General features: G+C 35.7%; 3 protein-coding genes across 3 annotated transcripts; all 3 read right to left on the bottom strand.

The window, feature by feature from the left end:
* Positions 1-6,901: 6,901 nt before the first annotated feature.
* HELRODRAFT_174284 (hypothetical protein) lies at positions 6,902-7,765 on the bottom strand (the record flags this gene model as incomplete). Its single annotated transcript, XM_009020817.1, has 1 exon — positions 6,902-7,765. One exon carries the CDS (start codon positions 7,763-7,765, stop codon positions 6,902-6,904), a length of 864 nt encoding a protein of 287 aa, XP_009019065.1.
* A 3,106-nt stretch (positions 7,766-10,871) lies between these two features.
* On the bottom strand, positions 10,872-12,615 carry HELRODRAFT_174285 (hypothetical protein; the record flags this gene model as incomplete). The annotated part of the gene is made up of 4 exons (XM_009020818.1): positions 10,872-10,993; positions 11,252-11,558; positions 11,725-11,773; positions 12,479-12,615. The coding sequence occupies 4 exons, from the start codon at positions 12,613-12,615 to the stop codon at positions 10,872-10,874; spliced, it is 615 nt and encodes a 204-aa protein (XP_009019066.1).
* Positions 12,616-12,969: 354 nt separating this feature from the next.
* Positions 12,970-13,586, bottom strand: HELRODRAFT_174286 (hypothetical protein; the record flags this gene model as incomplete). The annotated part of the gene is made up of 2 exons (XM_009020819.1): positions 12,970-13,140; positions 13,383-13,586. The coding sequence occupies 2 exons, from the start codon at positions 13,584-13,586 to the stop codon at positions 12,970-12,972; spliced, it is 375 nt and encodes a 124-aa protein (XP_009019067.1).
* Between the last annotated feature and the right edge of the window lie 9,269 nt (positions 13,587-22,855).

Below are 22,855 nucleotides of genomic sequence, written 5' to 3' on the forward strand. Positions count from 1 at the left end.
AAAGGTTTTAAAAATGACTAGTTTTACGAAAGGGTCTGCAAGCTGTGTACACATCCTGGAAGGTCATGAAAATTTTTTTTTCCACACTTGAAATAAGATTTTGGCCATGGAATTACCTACATTTTAAAAGACCGTGAAATTTTTACGCGTTGCCGCTTTATGCAGTAATACATCATCTTATTTATACACAAATACACGTTACAATCGTGCTTGCTTATATGTAATCACATTATTTAAAGTGTGATTTAAGGCTTCAAAATGGTACGATGGTTAAACTTTTTTTTGACTTGTTTTTTTTTAATGAAGATTTTAACGACACTGCAGCTCCCAAGATGGTGCCATAATGTGCCAGTGCCATTAATATTTTTTTCCTAATTTTTATTTTTTTTTTCATAATTATTTATTTCCATCCTCAAAGTCAAACAGCCGAAACGGAAAAATCCGATCAAACTATATCAAGACATCTATCCAGAAAATAATTGGTAATTTTTGACTTAGGTATACTTTAAGAGGTGAGATTGTAATAGTTTATTCCAGTCTTTTTAAGTTGACGGGTAACAGCCTATATATTGTATGCCATGGATATGAAAAGGACTGTTTTTAGCAAACTGTTAATTCTACATTTAATCAGTGATAAAATAAGTAATATTTAAATAAATTTTTTTTAATGTATTTTCAATACTTTACTTTTAGCGATTAAAATAAGGATAGTTTTATATTCAAGTGCAAATCATTTACATAAGTCAATGGCAACTAATTTGACAACAAAGAGACACAAATGTTTAAAAATATTTTATTAAAAAATGAAATGAAATGATATCTTTTTTTCATTGAAACTTCCAATTAATATAACATTACTAAAGTTTATCTCAAAAAAAGTTATATTTTGTATGAAAAAATCAATCAATCAAATTAGATTAAAAAAATGAATTATTAAAACTGACAAATAATGTAAGGAAAGGGTTAAAACTGATAAGTTTACATTCTGGAATGAAAAAAGTTGATATAATGATGACTTTAAATTAGTTAATATATTGCTGCGGTAAAATTATGATGTAGATTAATGATCAAATATTCATAATTTCATAGATAAAAAAAATAAATGAAATATAAAATAATGAAGATGTTAGAGTGACGGGTTTTATGAAAACATAATGACCAAATAAAAAATACAGATTTTACCAATAGATAGCAAAAGAATGTTTAATATCTATATATATATATATATATATATATATATATATATGAAACAAATATAATTACTAAGTAATTCAAACAATTCAAAATTTACAAATGGTTGATAAATCTTTTCATTGATAAATGATTTTATTGTCCCTTGGAATGTATTAACTTATGAAATTTAGAACGGATCTTTATTTGATTTGTGGTTTTTGCAAAATGAAATGAACGTACATTTATATATGTTTTCGCAATAAGTCTAAGTAAACAAAAATAATGATTATTTAATCCATTAAGTGTATCTGTTATATGTTTTTTGAGATTTAATAAATCTTCATTGGCCAACCTTTTAAAAACATTTTCATAAAGTAATTTTTTAAATGACAATTCAGCTTTTTGAAATAGAAGCATCAATGAATGCAAGCCATATAAAAATTTCTTTAGATAACTATTTGTATTTGAGAGTTGCAGAAAGTTTAATAAATTTTATTTGATACGTATATTATGTTACAACCTGTCAAACATACCAACCAATTTAACAGCAGATGTTGATGGTTTTTCAACTGGCCGCAATGGTGTTGAGGGTAACTGAAATGTTAAATTATTAAAGTTTTATTAACACTGGACGTTTTTGAATATATGTTATTATTTGCAAGGCATCTAATTAATATCTTTAAGGAGTGGTCAGAACGACAAGACAAATGTTTAATTATGTTTCTATGTTATGCATAAAACATAAACATGCTTCTTATGAATATACTATAAATATAACTAAACTTAACGCAAAGCAAATTTTTAAAAATATTTAATGAAAAATGAAATTTGAAATACTTGGTGGCTTAAAATGTAACACAATCTTGATAATATATAGATATAAAAATACGAACCAAATTTACACTTGACATCACATCATCTAAAGAAGGCTAAAAATACAAAATGTTTAAACTATGATAGAACCAGATTATTGGTTACAAATTTGAAAAATTAAAATAAGTTTATATTTGGTATATAATAAATCATAACATAAATAAAGAACACTTCAGAAAAATTATCCTGACAACAATATCTTAATTTCAAAATTATAACTTTAAAAACATTTAAATTATACAACTGAAACTTGAAATGATTGGTTTTTATATACGTAACATTAACCTTGTCAAATATCGTTGGAAAAGTATTTTTTTGAAGAAAAATTTCAAACCAACTTTATGAAAACTTTCTGGTGTAAAATGTTTGCTACAAATTAAAATCTTTCTTTTTTTCATCGTAATTGTCAATGTATTTTTTAATGAGGTTTTCCCATTGCATTCTCTTAATATCATTCTTTGGCAGTCTGAATTTAAATTTAACTTAATTAATATCAGCACAAATTATTTATACAATTTTTAGTTGACATTACCATTTAATGCATTTATAATGTTACTAATATTATTTATTACTATTTAATTATATTATATTATTATATATAATTGTTTGCTGAGTATAGCCTAAATTAAATTAACCTGTGTCTGTAATGTAACATTTTCATCTAAATAAGATGAGTTGCATTTTGTAATGGAACACACAGGCATTTTGATTTGGTTTAGAATCTGTGTCTGTCAAATCAAATACTAAGCAAATATTTTCTAATTAAAAATGTATTATTGTTTTTAATATTATTTTGACAAGTTAAAAATTAAGATTCTCTAATAGTTTAATCTCAATGTCATGTCATGTGTACTTAACTACTTATGTATGTATCTGTATGTATCTGTATGTATATGTATGTATGTATGTATGTATGTATGTATGTATGTATGTATGTATGTATGTATGTATGTACGTATGTATGTATGTATGTATGTATGTATGTATGTATGTATGTATGTATGTATGTATGTATTACTCCAAGGAATTTTGTGCTGGTTGAGCGAGGAATAGAAATATTGTTCATTTTTATGTCTAGGTTAGGTATAATATTTGTTAAAATTTTCGGACCAAAAATAATGTAATTACATTTAGAATAATTTACTATTAATTTATTTTTGATAAACCAGGTTGATATATTTTGAAGACTGTTATTGATGTATTCTACTTCTTTCAATGGGTCTTTAGTTGGGAAGAAGATGTTAGTGTCATCTGCATATAGAAGGTGATTTGCATCAGTTGCATGTTGAAAATCGTTCATGAAGATTATGAATAGAAGAGGACCTAAAATTGATCCTTGTGGCACGCCTGATCTTACGTTAAGTTTTGTTGAGGAGTGACTTTTTATTGCCACATACTGGTCTCTGTTCTCTAAATAACTTTTGAACCATGCACTTACTTTTCCTCTTATTCCATGTTGGCAAGATGGCGGCACGTGTTGTTGTGATTAACGAGTTGCTCTATTTCGTAAACAATAATGTCGAATTAATTGATAATGAAACTTTTATAAACAATATATCTGACTTTTACACAAACGAGGATATCATTACTGCTACTAAATTGTTGAAAAGCGACATTGAAAACTTAAAATTGGATAACAACGACAAATTACAAATGCGCGGGAACACAAAAAAGGACAAATTACTTGAATGTCTCTCGCTTTTTAAATATCTGAAAACTAACATATGTTGGACAAATTATTAATTTTAATTTCTCTATTTTTATAATAATAAATTGTATTTAGTTTATTAATTAAATTAACAAAATGTTTTATAATAATCATTTTATTGCTAATAATTTAAAAATAACATATTTAAATAAAAATTAAATTATTGAAATAAATTAAATATGAACTAATAAAATTAAAATAGGTTAAATGCAACAAAAAAGCTGTTTTCGGCAACATCAGTGTAATAATTTAAAATACAGTTAAAAATATTGATGACTATACACTAAAGTAACCTATCACGAATTTCACTAATCACGGATTTCACTAATCGCTAATCTTCTTGCGACGTGCGCTTATATACTCTTCGCAAGCGTCGTTTCTAGATTCTTCTAGATGGTCCGATTCTAGCATACTCTAGAATGCTCCAGTCACTAGAACATTCTAGAATACGCTAGAATCTAATGCGTTCGGTAGCACGGTTATAACATTACCCCCTTCTTAGTTCTGTTCGTCCCGAACAGCTTTCGTTCCGGTGTCCGCATGGCACGGAGCCAGTCTATCCAAATGAACGATCTTCATTCTTGCTCTCGGCTTCCGATATTCCTGAATACGGTAGACGACGTCATTCAAGCGGGTGATGACTTGATAAGGTCCTTCCCACTCTCGCTGGAGCTTTGGAGAACGTCCTTTCTTTCGCTGTGGGTTGTACAGCCAAACTAACTCGTCGACAGCAAAACCGCCACTGCTTCCTTTCAAGTCGTATCTGGTTTTGGCCGCCTCCGTGTTTTTCATAATTTTAAGGCGTACGTAACGGTGGATATGGTTTAATCGCTGTCGAAGATTATCCACGTATTCTGTTAATGGTTGGTGTGGTTCAGGTGATACGCCATATTTCACATCAGCTGGAGATCTTAAGGTAGTCCCAAACAGAACTTTTGATAGCGTTTCTTCAGTAGTTGTGTGGATAGCACTCCGGTATGCCATAAGAAACAATGGTATATGACGATCTCAATCCCGTTGATTTTCGTCGACTACTTTAGCCAGATGTTCAATCAGGGTTTGGTTAAATCGTTCCACCATACCGTCAGACTGTGGGTGAAGAGGTGTCGTTCGAGTTTTGTTTATACCCAGCAGCTTGCACATTTCACCAAACAGTTGTGACTCAAAATTTCGACCTTGATCTGAGTGGAGTTCCAATGGGACACCATATCGACTAATCCAATTGAGTACAATTTCCTCAGCGACGGTACATGCTTCTTGGTTGAGTATTGGAAACACCTCAGGCCATTTGCTGAAATAGTCCGCTACAACCAGAATGTAACGGTTTCCATAATCTGATACCGGAACGGGTCCAGCAATATCTATAGCAATCTGTTCAAAGGGGACACCAACATTGTAGATTTGCATTGCTCCTTTTAGCCTTCTTTTGGGTCCTTTGACTGAAGCGCATGTGTTACATTTTCGACACCAGCTCTCTACATCTTCTCTAACGTGAAGCCAGTAGAATCCTTCTCGTATTTTTTCAAGGGTCTTGTTCACTCCTAAATGTCCCCCAGAAGGGCCGCCATGCATTTCATCAAGGATTTCGGTCGTTCTACTTCTTGGTATAACACCTTGCATGCGGTGTTTTGATCCATCAGCTGATTCCCATTTTCGTTTCAGCAAATCCCCTTCCAAATACAAAGAGTCCCACTGAGCCAAATAACCCTTTAACACGGCACTATATTCTGAGATGATTTGCCAATCCGGTCACTTGCCCTCCTTTTTCCATGTGATCAGATGTTGTAGGTCCTCATCCGCAAACTGTGCATCAGCAAGATCTGTCGGTGTCCAACCGTCATCCGCTGATATTGTTGTTGCTCTTATGTCTTCCGATTGTATCTTCTCTTCGTGACGACAGCAATATTTGCATCCTGGTAAACATGGTCGACGTGAGACAGCATCAGCATTACTATGAGTTGTTCCTTTGCGGTGCACGATCTCGAAGTCGTACATTTGTAAACGCTCCAACCATCGGGCCATCTGTCCTTCAAGATCCTTGAAGTTGAGGAGCCATCTTCAAGATCCTTGAAGTTGAGGAGCCAACTGGCGAAATCCAGGGACTTGATGACGGTTCGATGACGCCTTGATTCTGCATTGTCGTTATCATTTCGTTTACTTCTGTTTGTTTTGCTAGAGGAAGACGTCGTGGTACTTGTCGGATCGGTTTCGAATCCTGAGTATCAATTCGGTGAGTTACCAGAGCTGTTTTACCTTGGTCATTGTCACCGGTTGAAAACACGTCTGCAAAATCAGCAATCAACGCCTCGGCTTTTAGACGGTCTTCTTGATACAAATTGAGTTCATCCAGTAGATTTTTGGTAAGTTCTTTGAGTCTACCTTTGTCAGTTGGTAGAACCTTTTCCTGTTGCTCCATATCTAATGATTTCACCAAATTTATTGATTAGCAATTACCTATTTCCTCGCCTTTTTTAATTTTAATAGTGTGTTTAGCGGTATTCATTATTCTGACAGGAATAAGATCATTTTTGTTCGCTTCTACCAGGCATTTTCCAATGACCGCGTTCTGTGCATTTGTCGTTGAGGTTGGCTCCATCAAATAGAACTGGTGGCCCCCAGGATCGCAATTCAATTTTCCCCATACGATGTTTTCAGATGATTGAGGTAGTTCTATGTCACAATCGACTATCACTCGAATGCATTTTTCGTCGCTATCCCCCATTATCACTTCTGTATTTCTCCATCTAAGAATGCGTTTTTCTAAGTCAATTTTGAACCCATATTTTGTCAGAAAGTCGACACCTATTATGCATTCGTCGATGATATCCGCGACTAAGGATGAACCTTAGAATAACAAGTCGCCTAGCTGAACAGTACGGAGAATCTTTCTATAGACTGGTGCTGTTCCTCCGGTAGCTGTTCGAAGGATGTATTTGTTAGAAGTCTCTTTCTTCAGATTGTGTACCAAATCAGATCTTAAAATCGATTTTGTTGCTCCGGTGTTGACTGTAATTACGCATTCTCGTTGATCACCTTTTCCGTTCAGCCATAGGTCGTTTCGATTTCGATGTAGTCTGGAAACGTTAATTACGGTACTGGGGGCGTCAATTCTACTAGCCAACCTCTGCCCCACAAAGTTGGCTCTTATTAGTTTTCCGCCCCTTCTAACGAAGGGGCCGATCGTGATACAGGATCATCTTCTCTTCTTTTGCGCCATCTTGTCGCGCAATTTCGGCAGTGGTTATCTTTTAGGCGGTGTTTACAACCCCGACGTAGATGGCCTTTTTCACCACAAATCCAGCATTGGGGTACACCATGCTGTTGGGGTTCGCGTTTCACAACCACCTTCTGGCAAGAGCATTCTTCATGTACTTGGCGTAGACGTACGTCACTTTTTGATGCTTGCTTTGCCGATTCAAAAGTGAGACTGTGCACAACGGCATCCTTGAGTTTTCGTTTATCTGACAAGAGAAGGGATTGCTTGAGTTCCGAATCACGAAGGGCTTTGATAAACGTATCCAGGGCAGTTTCGTCTCTATGCTCGGGGTCTGATGTCGGATGCGACAGCAATGTCAACCGTTTGATATCTTGTGCCAGCTGCTGAATGGATTCACCAAATCGTTGCGTTCTGTTTCTAAGCTGAAACCGATAAATCTGTTTCATGTGTTCTTCACCATAACGTAAATCCAACGCGCTAACCAGAACTTCATAGTTGAAGTGGTTCTTCGCTGGAATCGTCTGAAGAACCTCTGCTACTGAACCTCGCAGGGCCAGTATCAGTGCTGTTGCTCGTTCTTTTCCGTTCCAACAGTTACTAGTGGCCGCTGCTTCGAATTGGGTTTTATAAACGTTCCAGGACATCTCTCCGTCAAATGCTGGTACCTTCAAAGTTCTTCCGGATGCGTGATCTAACGGCATGGCCATTTTTTTGGATTGCTCCAATTCTCGCTTCAATTTGTCTATCTTGTGATCTACCTCAACGGTCTGACGATCAAGTTTCTGCTCGATCATTTCTATTGTTGTTGACTGTTCTTCAATCTGTTCTGTCACTTCCAATTTTACGTGTTTTAGCTGGTCCTTGATCTGTTTTAACTCCTCTGTCTGTCGTTCGGACTGTTCCTTGATCTGTTGTTTTAACTCTTCTGTCTGTCGTTCGGACTGTCGTTCGGACTGTTCTTTGATCTGTTTTAAATTGTTCAAAATCTATCGCTATGGCAACGTCAACAAACAAATCAAATATCGCTTTAAATAATTCACCAAATCGCTATTCACAAAATTACAGAGTCACGAATTTACAAAATCACGAATTTCACTAATCGCTAATCTTCTTGCGACGTGCGCTTATATACTCTTCGCAAGCGTCGTTTCTAGATTCTTCTAGATGGTCCGATTCTAGCATATTCTAGAATGTTGTAGTGCGTTCGGTAGCACGGTTATAACAATATTAACAACGGAATTATACCGAGGCAAGAAAGTGTACGTCCACGAACGGCGGCATCAGCTGTTCCAGTACAATCCAGCATATCACCCAAATACTGAAATGAAGTAACAGTTTCGATTCCGGTAATCGTATCATTATCTTGGCTCCGTTGTCACGGGTTGATGCGGGCGGGAAATACGGGGCAATTATTTTCCTCAGTGAGTCGGTAATTTTCGAGCATCGTCTGTGACACCACTGCTGACATCGTAGGCATTTGATCGAGTTGCTTCCAACTCCAGCCCCCCACACACCAAGCATGGCCAATGACCAGAGACCACAGGCTCAGCGGTACCACCAGTGATCATAGTTTTTGTTTTGTCAAGGTTTACCTTTAGCCGGTGTTTGGCAAGCTGGGTATTTCAGACCTCAAACTTTCTGGACGCGTCTTGTTCCGAGGCCGCCATCAGGACGATATCATTTGCATATATTACATTCTATATGTTATCTGAGCGTATCGGTTTGGTTATTTCTTCCTTCACCGTGATGAAGAGCAGGGGGCCAAGTATTGATCTCTGATGGACGCCAACGTTAATATCAAATTCATTCGTGTTACCGGCTGTTGTGCTGACCAGAGTTTTGTGTTAGAGTACGTTGCCATAACCAGCCAAACTAGATATTCGGGAGCAAACTGTCTACTTAGACTCCACCTGATTGCCTCACGAAGCACTCTGTCAAAAGCCTTTTTCAAGTCCACAAAGACATGAAATAGTCGCTTTTGCTTTCCCATGTGTTTTTCCTGTAGTTGAAGAATGATATAGATAGAATCTATGGTGGAACTTCCTGCCATGAAGCCGTACTGGTAACCACCTATTGAAACGCACGACAACAGTCTTCTCTCAATGACTTTTTCAATAATTTTTAGGGGATGTTCCAGAAGACGTATACCCCGATACTAGGAGCATTTCAGTGAATCTCCTTTTTCTTTATATATCGGCACAGTTGTGCTACTGTTCCATTCCACTGGTAGTATCGATTTACTCCACATTTCCCGACTTGAGATGTCTAAGAGGGCTCTGAAGCCTGCCCCATCAGATGCCTTGATGATATCATTTGTAAGTCCAGACGGACCAGCTGCTTTACCCACCTTCACACCTTCATTTACCTTCAACGCATCCGTAAGCTATTCAGCTGTGATGCCCTGAAGTGCATCAATGTCCACCCCAATAGGGTTTGTTTCATTCAATAACTGATCGAAGTAATTCTTCCAGTGATCCTTCAAATCATTCTGCAAGGTTATTATGATGCCTTCATTATTCTTCATTCCTGTGACACCAACTATATTGTCGGATATTTGCAACTGGTGGTGAGGTAATCTCTTCCTCTATCTTTCTCAGGGAATTTTTTTTTATGGTCCGACAATAATTTTTTGTATATTTTTATCGTGATTTCGACTAGTCCTGTGTGGCACTGGGCTTTTTCGAATTATATGATTTTACTGAGTAACACACGAACGCGTAAAAATATTCGATAACAATTTTATTAATCGACGGAAGTAAATGAAAAAGAATTGAACTAAATGAACTCTAGAATAATGTAAAAAAAATAATGTCAATGAACAAACTGGAATACAGGAATTAGAACTTCTTCTTGTTGGGTCTTCGACTTGAGATATGTTTCTTGCCGTTTAATCGTACAACCTCGACGTGTGTGACCGATGGTGGTGTCAATACAACTCCGAGAAATAAATAAAATGAATGCAGAAAAATTACAAAAATCGGAGCCTATGGAAATTCCAAGCTGCGTGCGAAACTATACCAATGAGTATAGAATCCAGCAAAGAACCGTAGGTCCACAAATAGCACAACAAAAACAAAACAACGAGGCGGATTCGTTTTCACAGAATCCAAGGCCTGTTTTCACTGGGCCTGTCAGTCAGTCGGTCGGTCGGCTTTCGCACAACCCTGCCTGTTTTCACTGGACCGTCGAGTCTGGTCGGCTTTCGCACAACCAAGGGCCTGTTTTCACTGGGCCTGTCAGTCAGTCGGTCGGCTTTCGAACAACCTTGGCCTGTTTTCACTGGGCCGACGAGTCTGGTTGGCTTTCGCACAACCAACACAAAACAACAAGAGTCAGAACAACACTGGAAACAAATTGTGTAACTTTAGTACGCGTGCGAAACTATGCCAATGAGCATAGAGTCTCGTACCAAATCCACTTTTGAGAACTTAAGACGTTTCTGAAACTATGCCAATGAGCATAGAATCACGAATTAAGTCTCTTAGATACCAGAATAGGCACCGATTATTCGAAGCTGCCTAACTGGTGAACCCAAGGCGGACTTTTTTCGAGAACTTAAGATAAGGAAACTCTATATCAAAGCAAAATTAGATTTTGTTTCGAGTGTTTTTAAACATAACAATTTCCAAGGTATGTCCAATTAATCAAAAAAACAATTAATTAAATTTTAAAATAATTTGTAATAATTTACGACGTGATCTTAATTGCAAAACAAACAAAAAAAATCGTCTTGTCACCTATCGAGTAAATCAACTTGCACCAGGCCCCCTATCAAGTGAATAACTTTGCATCAAGCCGCCTATCGAGTGAATTAATTTTGCGTTGAAGGACTTTGAAGTATTTTTAGTCAGTATTATTTCATAATTCTGACAATATTCTGTATCATAAAACTGGTTTTGTTTATTCTTTTAACAATGTTTTTTTACTGAACTTTAAATAAGAGATGAGCGGAAATAAAAATGGGGTGTCTGAGTCGGATAGCAATTCCTCAAAAATTCCGACTGCGACAAAAATCTTCAACCCTGTTTTTTTTTACCAATTCTTTCCAAATTTTTTGAGTCATTCTTGTTTTAACGTACAAAAAAAGTTGAATTTGTGTTCTTAATAATTTCAAACAATAAAATGCTAACGTTTCGAAAATAAATGAAATAAAAAAATAATTAAAAAAAACATCTGTAAAAAATCGCGATGATTCGATAAGTCACAGAGCGTGATTTTTCCATGATCATATCGGCCACCAGCAATCGATGTTGAAGGATGCATGCTTCGCCTGGAATGACTTTTGTATTCCTGAATAGTCGTCTGTGTGTGTACGCCCGATTTTCCGCAACATCCCTCCACTTTTGCGTACTTCCTGGATATTGTCACCTCTTGACCATTTGAGGTCTTCAGGGAATAAGAGATCTTTTTTTTGTGATGACTTGGAAGATGTTTGGGTAAAAAAAATTTATATATCTGGAATTGCCCAATTCCTAACGACAACCACCAGTTATAAGCAGTGGGCCTAGCCTTTTTGCTGGAAGCACACAAGGCAGCGCGGTTGCAGTTTATCTCGTGCTCAAGAGAGCACTGTTGTAAGCAGTGCACCTAGCCTTTGGGTCAAAGGTCCCTGTTTCACAAGGCAGTGGATTTAGATCCTCCGCCTCTTTCATCGTTGTCTTCTTTCTTCTGGTACAGTTAGTTCGCGGCATCTTATTCCGTATTATTCAATGCAATTCTAGAAGATCGCCCAGGACTTTTCCCTATTCACCACCTGGGGACGCGCCTCATAGCTAGTGCACCCCGGCATAAAGAGTGCACCCCTGCATAAAGAAAAAATGTCAGAAACTGGATGAATAAGTCAACATACAGCTTAAAAGTTCTTGTTGGAACAATTAATTGTGAAAACGGTTTTGTAAGCAAAGAACAATTTCTTTAACATCATCATAATATGAGCATTGAGAAAACTTGAAAGACTTGATTCACAATGGGAAAATATAGAATTAGTAGCAGAACTAATATGTTACCTCTTACCTTTTCTATTTTGTCTTTAAAGAACAATGAAAATTGTGACGACGTGAAGTTTGTAAACTACATAAAGAATTATCAGCTAAATGTTTTCCAAAAAGTTTGTTGACAGACTCCCATAACAGTGTGAAACAGATTTCCAATGTTAACGAAAAAAGAACTTTTGCACAAAAAAGCCTTCTTCCAAGCAATTTTTCAGCTTCTTTAGTACTGTGTCGACATATTGTCTCTAGTTTACAACAGAGTCTATTTATATCTGTGCATTTTTTGTCAAACCGGAGGGCGATATGTGAACTGTTGGAATCAACAAAGTGCAAGAGGCTATGATATTGATTACAAATCCTTAACGAACAAATAAAAAACAACATCAGTGAACGGACCATGATTGGAAGACAAGATGAAAAAATAATTTACCATCCATTCGGTTCCATGACCGAACCAAACGTTTTTTAATTTGTGGATCAGAACAGGTGTACCATCAAAAATATGATTCGACTAACTCGATTACAAACTTGAAATGCTTTAAAAACATCCAACAAAGCATGGCGTTTTTGTTATTCAGCTTTTCAATATGGATATTAAAATCTCCTAGTATCAACAATAAATCCGCACAATCAGAAATGTGCTCCATGACCATCGTAAACTTGCTAAAAAACAAAAGTGAAACTGGTAAAGAACCCGGGCAATAAATGGACAACAAAATCAATTTAATTTTATTCTATGAAAAATAAATGACAATTACTTAGATGACTGAATAGTAGGAAGTTCAATTTTACAAAATTTAAAAAGGCTTTTGAAAAAAACTTATACCACCATGGTAGGGGTCACTCGGTCTTAAATAAATCAACATAAACATATTTAGGTGGCATAGCTAAGCGTATCACAGTATTATTTAAAGAATCGTACATGACTCCCAAAAAATCCAAAGTCTCTAACAAAAAATTGTTAACAACATCAAGTTTCAAAACAGTAGACCTGATGTTATACAAGTCTAATTTAATGGAGGAACCTTTTTGGGGAATTCGACAATTCTCCGACGGCCTATGGGACCTCTAACTTTGAATAAAAAATTATCTTTATCAGCCCCTTTAGTCTTTGTCTCTGTAACTAATGATTTGAGTTCTCCACGCTGTTCTGGAGTTAGGTTATCTTGTTCAAGTCCCTTCAAGCATCTTGATTTTATATGACGTTTTCAGTATTAACAATTAAAAGGACAAATTGCTGAATTTCACAATAACAGGTCGTGAAACTTTGTCTTTTTTTCAGCCCTGTCTAATAATGCTCAAAACATCGCTGCTGTTGTAGTTATCAGCAACAATTGATCTCAGAATAGAAAAAAAAAATTTCTGTCATTGGACACGTTTTGAGATTATTTTAAATTAAACAAAACAATGTTGTGCTAACTTTCTTCATTGCTTTGGTTACATCTAACGTATGTTTAACCGTCTTGACCTCATTAGCCACAATTTCAATGTTCTTTTTGACGATACCCAACCATGACATGTCGAGTTCGCATTTTAAATTTTCTATAGACTCTTGAAGCACGTTTCTAACATCAGGAACGATCAGTTGTTCCCGATCTTGATCCATAAAAGTCCTAAATTGCATCAGTTCATTTTTTATTTCTTTGCTATTTTCCCTGTTATGTTTAAACTAAATAGTACAGCCCAACTGCATTTTAATAAGTTTGCAAAACGACTTAATATTTTCTGAAAACTTCAGACAACCATTGCAGAGGTATTTTCTCTTTGTTGCTGACTATGGTCGCGTATCGTTTCTTTAGAATGATCCAGACATTTATGATGAAAAGAAGCTTTATAAAAATTAACTGAATCCTTCATACATTAATATAATGCGCTTTAGACATTGTCAATGATTAAAGTTAATCTTTGGTAACAAGGTGAAAGTCACGACGTAAACGTGAACTTCAAACTAAAAATTATTGTTTCAAACTTATAATTTACAAAAAAAACCAATAAAACAAAACATTAATCTAATTTTACGATTTTAACGGATAAAAATCGTAAATTTTATATCGAAAACAACAAACGTAATCAACGTCGATTATAATTATCTACACTGCCACACGAGCAGCATTCAGATGCATCAACAAATGACTCTAAATAAAAATAATATATATATATATATGTATAGTATATATACATATATATATATATTATGTTATCGCTATTTATCATTAGAATAGCATTACAACGTTTACTTCAACACCGGTTTCAAAATTGATATTTATATAAAAATGACACTTGAATTCGCTCGATGAATCGAAGGACTTGGCAGAAGAAAGTAAAAAACTCGGATTAAAAAAAATTATATTAAAACAGAAAACGTGGCTGTTAAATTAAAATTGTATGTCAAATGTTTTAACGTTCAAAAATTGCAAGTAATGATATAGAAATGGTCAATCACTTTGGTTATGCCTTGGAAGTGTTCACATGCGCATAAGAAAAAAAGAAATAAATTCACAATTACTTTCAATACTTTGACGAAGTATAAACAAAATAATCATTAACCAAACTCAAAACATCCTTAAAAAATTAATACTCAATTAAAAAAAATTGCGGGCAATATAGTTTAAGAAATTAATTAACACTATGGACTTTCACACAGTTACAAACGTTCGAAATTACAAAACATATATTCATAAAAACTGGTACTGGTACATTTTAATAATGATACATTAACAAAAACCATCAAGGGCAAACTTCTTAAAAAAAATTGTTTTTCTAGAGATTAAATAACAACAGAACCAAACTTTTATATAGTCTAACATGCAATCAATATTTGATAAAGCATCATTGGGTTTTTCCGATAATGTTCATCAGCTTTATCGATCAAACTTTATATTATGTGGTACGAATTGCATATTTCCCTGCATTTCATTTCTCTGAAAAATGTAAATATTGTTAAAATAAAATCATTTAGTCATTTACCTTTCGCTTTTTAAAGCCTGATTTTTAACTAACTCATATTTTATTATTACACGTGACACAAAAATCTCATATTTTATTACACCTGACACAAAAATATATCGGCATGCCAGATTAATTGTAACATATTGTTAATAATAATTATATCTTAAATTAACCAAAACCAATGTCTTTTTTATTAATTACTAAAAAAATATATTTCTCCAAAAAGCAAACAATGCTTTTTCAGATTTTAAACCTAAAGCCTGCAATGTATGATAGTAAATAACAACGGTTTCAGTCGGTGAATAAAATTACTTTTAGCACATATAAAAATAAAGGAAAATTTTAAATCAAGTTCTTGAAAACAAAATGAAAAATTGAGCAAAAAAATATTTGATGGATCTGTTCAACAATCAATCAATCGATCGATATGAATTCAACTGACCATTCAATCAATCGTTTGAACGATCAATTAACAACCAAGCAAACAACCAATACTCGACGTTCATTTGATCGTTTTTTATAATTAAAAGCTCAAATTAATCTATTCAATAACGTTGTGCATGCAAGACTGAGTATATTTCCTGCATTTATGATTTGCATAAAACTTTAAGCAATGAGTGTGCAGAGCTTTGGATCGCATAGCATTTTTAATTAGAAAGTTAAGACTTGTAATCATTTTAAGTGTGCAAAATATTTTGAACAATTTTATTGTTTAATATTAAATCTAAAAAGTTAAAATCTCAAAATGCTTTCAACCACATTCAGATGAGCTCAGCTGTCGTTTTGAGACATTTGAAATATAGGCTTGCTTGTTGAAACTCAAGAAAAGCCGAATGTTGTGCGTTGTTGTTATAAAATAGAGACGTAATAGTTTAATTTTTACAATAATTATAATCAGAATAATACTACTAATAATAACTTCGAGAGAAACTGGACACGTTGAAATTGAACTGTGACTCAGTTATAGTTGGAGAACAAAGACAGGCGCGTACGTTATGCGCATATAATGCTACTGAACAATTTAAACATTCATTCTGTAACATACTTTTGTAAGCTGCAGAGTCTGACGATGGTCAATGTCCAACAGTAACCAAGCACGGTTAAACTTCGGCTCAGTTATAGATGGTGAACAAAGATGGGTGCATACATTATGCGCAAACGATGTTGCTGAACAGTTTAAATATTCATATCGTGACATGCTTTCACAGACTCTGCGAAATCTGATGATGGTCAACAACCAATAGTGATCGAGCACGCTTAAACTTCAGTACAGTTCAGAACAAAGACAGGCGCATAGATGATGCAAATAGCTTAAACTTTTGTTCACTCTAACATACTTTTAAACGATTTGTTACAGTATGTATAACAAGCAGAGACATTGTCATGTATGAAAATGATGAACTAACATAAGAAGCGCCATTTATTGCCGCATTTTGTCGCCGATGAACGTTTTGATACCGTCCGAAACAGATTGTACGTCATAGCCGGATGTATGAAAAAGTGAAGAAGGCAAAGACTATATATACTCTCTCAGACTCTGTCAGCTCCACCACAAGGACACACATCCATTCTGGCATTTTTTCATTGAGTTATTCAGGCATTAAACAAAGTAGCAAAGCAGTCAATGAGGGATAGGAAAGATGTTATAGGGAATGGATGTGTTTGGGATGGATCTTGGCAAGTTGTGCATAGATGAGGAGGAAAAAGCTCAGGTGTGGAAAGCTCATATGGAAAGGTTGATGAATGAAGAAAATGAGTGGGATGGAGATGTGGAATCCGCGGTTACACACGGACCTATAGAGAAGGTGACGATAGAGGAAGTGGAGAAAGCAGTTAGAGAAATGAAACTAGGTAAGGTGACAGGGGTTTCAGAAGTGGCGGCAGAACATATAAAAGCTAGTGGGGTGATAGGAATTGAAGTTATGATAAGAATTGCTAACAGTATGTTTGATGATGAAGGTATACCTGAGGATTGGCGACACAGTGTGTTGGTGCCGTTGTATAAGGGCAAAGAAGATGTGAGAGATTGTGGGTCATATAGGGATGTGAAATTGCTAGAGCACGGAATGAAGGTAGTGGAGAGGGTGCTTGAGAGGAGGTTGAGAAATATGGTGACAGTTAATGAAATGCAGTGTGGGTTTGTGCCTGGTAGGGGAACGGTGGATGCGTTGTTCATGATGAGAATGTTGCAGGAGAATTATAGAAAGAAGAAACGAAGATTGTACATGTGTTTTGTGGATCTAGAAAAGGCTTTTGATCGAGTACCGAGGAAGGTCATTAAATGGGCGTTGAGGAAGAAAGGAGTGAATGAGAGACTTGTTAAAGCTGTGATGCAGCTGTATGAAGGGGCAAAGAAAAAGGTGAGGGTTGGAAAGGGGATGTCGGACGCTTTTAGTGTTAAGGTAGGAGTGCATCAAGGATCAGTGTTATCACCGTTTCTGTTTGCAATTGTGATGGATGTTGTGTGTGGAAACATAATGGAGGGGTTGTTATTTGAAATTTTGTATGCAAATGATTTAGTCTTGATGGCTGATAGCATGGAAGAATTGCAGTTAAAATTTGACAGATGGAAAAGTGTTATTGAAAAGAAAGGGTTAAAAGTTAATATTGGTAAGACGAAGGTAATGGTGAGTGGGGAATGTGGGGAGCGAGTGATAAGTAAAATAGACCCCTGTGGGGTATGTGACAGGAGAGTGAAGGCTAACTCGGTATTGTGTATAGGATGTCAGAAATGGGTGCATAAGAGATGTAGTGGTGTGAGGGGGGCACTGAAAAAGGTGGAAGGCACGTTCAAATGTAAGAAATGTGTTCATGGTGTGATTAATCGGATGGACGCAAGGACGGGGTTGAGTGGTGGTATTGAAAGAGTGGAAAGCTTTGTTTACTTAGGGGATAAGCTGAACGCGGATGGAGGATGTTTGAGCGCAGTTACGGCTAGAGTTCGTGTAGGATGGATAAAATTTAGGGAACTGGGTGGGGTATTGTGTGGAAAGAAATGGTCAGTGAAGATGAAAGGGAGGGTATATAAAGCATGTGTGAGAGCAGCGATGGTATATGGTGGTGAAACTTGGGTGTTGAGGAGAGAGGAGGAAAGTGTACTGCAGAGGGCTGAAAGAGCTATGGTGAGGATGATGTGTGGGGTTAAAGTGAATGATAGGAGGAGTAGTACAGAGCTGATGTCGATGATGGGACTGAATGAGGACAGTGTGACATTGATAAGTAGATTGAGATTGCGGTGGTATGGACATGTGTTGAGAAGAGATGAAAGGGTCGGGATTAGGCGAGCGTTGGAGTTCGAGGTTGAAGGAGTGGTAGGAAGGGGTCGTCCGCGATTGGGATGGAGAGAGCAGGTGGAGAAGGACAGGGTGAAAGCGGGGTTGCGTGATACTGAGGCGAGTGACAGATGTGGATGGCGTCGAGGGGTATTTCGGTTTCATCATAGGTAGCCAAACGGCAACCCCCGATCTCAGGGAAAATGTCGTCTAAACGTGTGTTGTTGTTTATTCAGGCATTAAACAATTCAGGTTAACAGAGACTAAGAAATCATCGACTTTGTGGGGGTAGTGCATTACCATTCAAGAAGTTCGTCCGAAGCGCATCATCATTTAAGAAATTCATCCGGACGTGCATCATCATTCAAGAAGTTCATCAGAAGCACATCATCATTCAAGAAGTTGATTATTGTTTGACGGTACATCCCATTTAATTAATTAAACTATAAATTTTTAATAATAATAATAATTAAAAACTCTTTTATTACAACCAAAACAAATTATATCAATAAATGAAATAAAATAAAAATTGAATTCAATATACAGTATAATAAAACAACAATGCTCATTATCTAGGAAAAAAGTCCGAGGTAATCTATCTAAAAATGGTTATACAGTGTTCCTATCGCAATAAATGGCACACGACGATTTAATTAGTTTGTTTGTTAATGAAATCAGTTTTAACCGATAAAAAATTAACAATAATAAAAATCCAATAGGAGTAACTTCACATGTTTTTAATATAATAGAACAGTTTTTATAGGAGGTGTTCAAGCCTGATTTCAAGTTAATGCTGTATTTTGTTTGTTTGCAGATTTTAGACTGGATCAGATTCGTCTCGTGGCACACCGTCAATTCAATGACCTCTATCTTTCGGTCGTGCGGAATGGCAATGTCTGGTCGGAGAGTGAGTCATCGGAAGAACTCCGATCGATAATATATTTGCAAATATTAGGCAGTCTTTAGAACGACATGCCATCAAACAGTTAACTATATCAGTTTGGGCTCGAAGAAGCGGGGTTTTCAGTATCGAATTATGCTTTGAGGGATTTGGGCATTTTACATGTTCTTTGATGCATCTTTAATCCTTTTAGGCTTTTACAGGGCTTGCCATAACAACAGAACAACATATTATTTAAATTATTTTCAAAATTATTACTGATATTTATCAAACTAAACAATATATTAATGTTTGCGAATTGTTTACATGTGTCGACTCTATATTGTTGCCTTTGTGCAACGCCAGGAGTGTCTGTTTAGAGAAATAAAAACTTCAAAACGATGCGATCATACAGTCGCATTTATTAAATTTATTTGATTTAAAATTATTATTATACAAATTAAATTATATACAAACCAATCTTTGTTAAAATTCATAATTAAACGACGGCCTTATCTACTTGAAATTTGCGCAACTGTTAAAACCAAATTTAAATATTAAAACTTAAACAGAACACACTATTATTACTAAGCTTCGGGTCTCCTGCTTCTTTTTCAGACAAATAAAAATCTTTTTGAATTTTAATTATTACTATAAAAACAGTAAGATAACATTAAGATAAGATAAATAACAGCAACAACAATAATTATAATAATAATAAGGATGGTAATAACAATGTACAAAGATTATCATTTATTAATATTTTAATTATTTATTATTAATCGTTGTCAATAAAAGTTATAAAGAAAATTTAAAATTTTATTCTAAAATTTATAAACTTATTATTAATTCGTAGTATTGTGTTTTTTATAAATAAAATATTAAAAATGAGTCAACGCTTGGGAGAAGACTTGCTAGTGAGCGAAAATGCCGGTCTGTACTCCCGGCAAAAAGCCCGGCCCGTATGCTCTAACCCTTAGGTCGGTAGAAGATATTGTAGACCGGCGAGTCCCGGTCAAGGAAGCGACCGCCTGTGTGAGGAAGGTGAAGATGTGCGGTATCGAGCGGTCGGTGGCGTGTACGATCACCACGGTGCTGATGACCGACACTGACCCTACTGTGTCGACGGTAGGTGAGAACACAGCGGCAACCTTTACGACGACAACAACTTTACATTGTATATCAACCGAGATCAGTGGCTCTGGAGGAAAACTCATAAACAAATTTTGTTATCTGCTATTTTTGGTTCATCTACAAGGTCTATTGATATATAGGCCAAAATCGAAATTTTAAAAAATATTAGACCGCGCATTTTTCACGCGCGGCCGACATGTCAAATAAATGAGAACGACAGCCAATTAGTCTTTTGGAACTCATCACTACATTCGTTTCGGTTTAACCGTTTGATTTACCATCTCACGTTTATTTGTTCACATGTGAACACTGAATTTGATGATGGTGGATATACGTTTCGTAAACATTTGTCAGAAACATTAGTGTGGGATACATCTGTCTGCAACATTTACGTTGGAAACATTAATGTAGAAAAACTTGTGTCGGGAACATTTGTGTTGGAAGCATTTGTGTTGAGAACAATTCTACCGGAATAATTTGTGATGAGACCAGCTAAAACCGATTCCAAATCTTTGACCAGAAGGATAGCAATAGCCCTTGGAATGTTCGCATCATTGAAGGAAATATGGAAAAGTGAAAATATATCTATAAAAACAAAGTTGAAAATGATAGAATCTTGCGTTTTTCCGAGCTTGCTCTATGCATGTGAGACATGGACAATAAAGAAAAGAGACAAAGACAGACAGGAAGCATTTGAGGTGATGTGTTACCGAAATTTGTTGGGTATAAGTTGGAGGCACAAAGTAAAACAAAACCATCAGAAATCAACTTGGAAGACAGAAAAGTGTATATGACAAAGTCAGAAAAAAAATGGGGATTTTTTGGACACATTTGTAGAATAAAGGAAGACAGATTGATTAAGATGGTACTAATGAGGAAAAGAGATTAGAAGAAAAAAGTTGGTAGACCTGCAAAGAAATGGATAGACGACATTACTGTATGGACTGGTGTTGGTATTCTGAATTCAATAAAACTGGCCAAAGATAGAAAAGGTTTTCGGAAAAAAAAGAAAAGAAACGTAAAAAGCATGCTTAGATGTTCACTATCGGCCTCGACGCGACGGTCCTCTTCTGGAAAAAAGAGGATCATTGATTGATGATTGAACTGTCAAAACAAATTCATAATTTCATGATAAATAAACTTTTTAAAGTTATTCATATATATATATATTCTGGCCTATTTTTTTTTATTAAAAATCAACAAAGAAACAATATTATAATTTTACCTTTGTTTTTTCAATGACGGTTTTCAGCTTGCAGTTGTAAGCGCATAACAAGCTGACTATGTTGTGGTCTTTCAGCATCTAAATTTATGATAAACATGATAGCACTAAATAAAAATAAAAATGCAATATCTAAAACTACATGTCTAGTCAACAAAAAAGTTCGAAACTTCAAAAGGATCAGTATAGATAAATTAAAATATGCACTGTCAACAACTGATCTTTTCACTCACGAAAAATTTGTATGTTGCAACATTGACGAACTTTTTGACATGTATGATGAAACGCTATGTGAACTTATGAACAAATTTGCACCGCAACGAAAAATACGGATTCGTGTAAAATCGACACCCTGGTTTGATGATGATTGCCACAAAATTAAACGCTGTGTACGCAGGTTGGAGAGGGTTTATCGTCGCACCAGACATCACTCTGACCTAATTCGGTGGAGGTTAGAATCGTTGAGGAAACACAAACTGTTTGCTGCAAAAGAACAAGGTTATTGGGAGTCGTTAATTACCTTAAACTCTGGAAATTCTAAAATGCTTTGGAACATAGTCTCATCGTTAATTGGTTGAAAAAAGACAGGCGCGTCGCCAACTGAATCCATCTCGGCTGGTGACTACCTGGGGTAAATTCTTTCAAAATCATCCGCGACATCGGGTGTAATTCCTGTAGATCAGCCGAAATATCAACAAACTGATTGCCGTCTTGATCACTTCGATCAAATTTCATGCGATGATTTGAAATCAGTGATATTATTATCGCCTTCAAAATCATGTTCGCTTGACCCAGTCCAGACATTTATTTTGAAAGAACTCTTGGGAATACTGCTCCCATTTTTGCTCCATATGGTTAATGAAAGCATCAGTTCATCAAAAATTCCAAAATCACAAAAAGCGATTATTACACCATTGATAAAGAAAGCTGATTTATCACCGGTTTTGGTCAGCAGTTACAGGCCAATATCAAATCTCAGCTTCATCTCGAAATTAATTGAAAAGGTAATCGCCAAGCAACTGTTGAATTATCTTTACAAAAATTCGTTGATACCTAAATTGCAATCAGGATTTCGGAAACATCACTCGACAGAAACCGCCCTGTTGAAGGTACTCTCAGATGTATGTGAAGCGGTTGATGATGGAAAAATTGCCATGATTGCACTACTAGACGTTAGTGCGGCGTTTGATACTGTCGATCATGAGATTTTACTAAATCGGCTCAAAATATCGTACGGTATAGATGGCTCAGCTCTAGATTGGTTCTCGTCGTATTTGTCATCAAGAACCCAAACGGTGATTGTGGGTGTCAACGCAAGTTCAGGATTGACTCGCAGTGTTCCGCAGGGATCGGTTCTCGGGTTGTTGTTGTATGTGTTGTATACAGCCGATTTTATTAGGGTAGTTAAAGAAGCTGGACTCCAATGTCATTTATAC

The sequence above is a fragment of the Helobdella robusta genome (genome assembly GCF_000326865.2).
Source record: "Helobdella robusta unplaced genomic scaffold HELROscaffold_29, whole genome shotgun sequence".
Lineage (NCBI taxonomy): Eukaryota > Metazoa > Annelida > Clitellata > Rhynchobdellida > Glossiphoniidae > Helobdella > Helobdella robusta.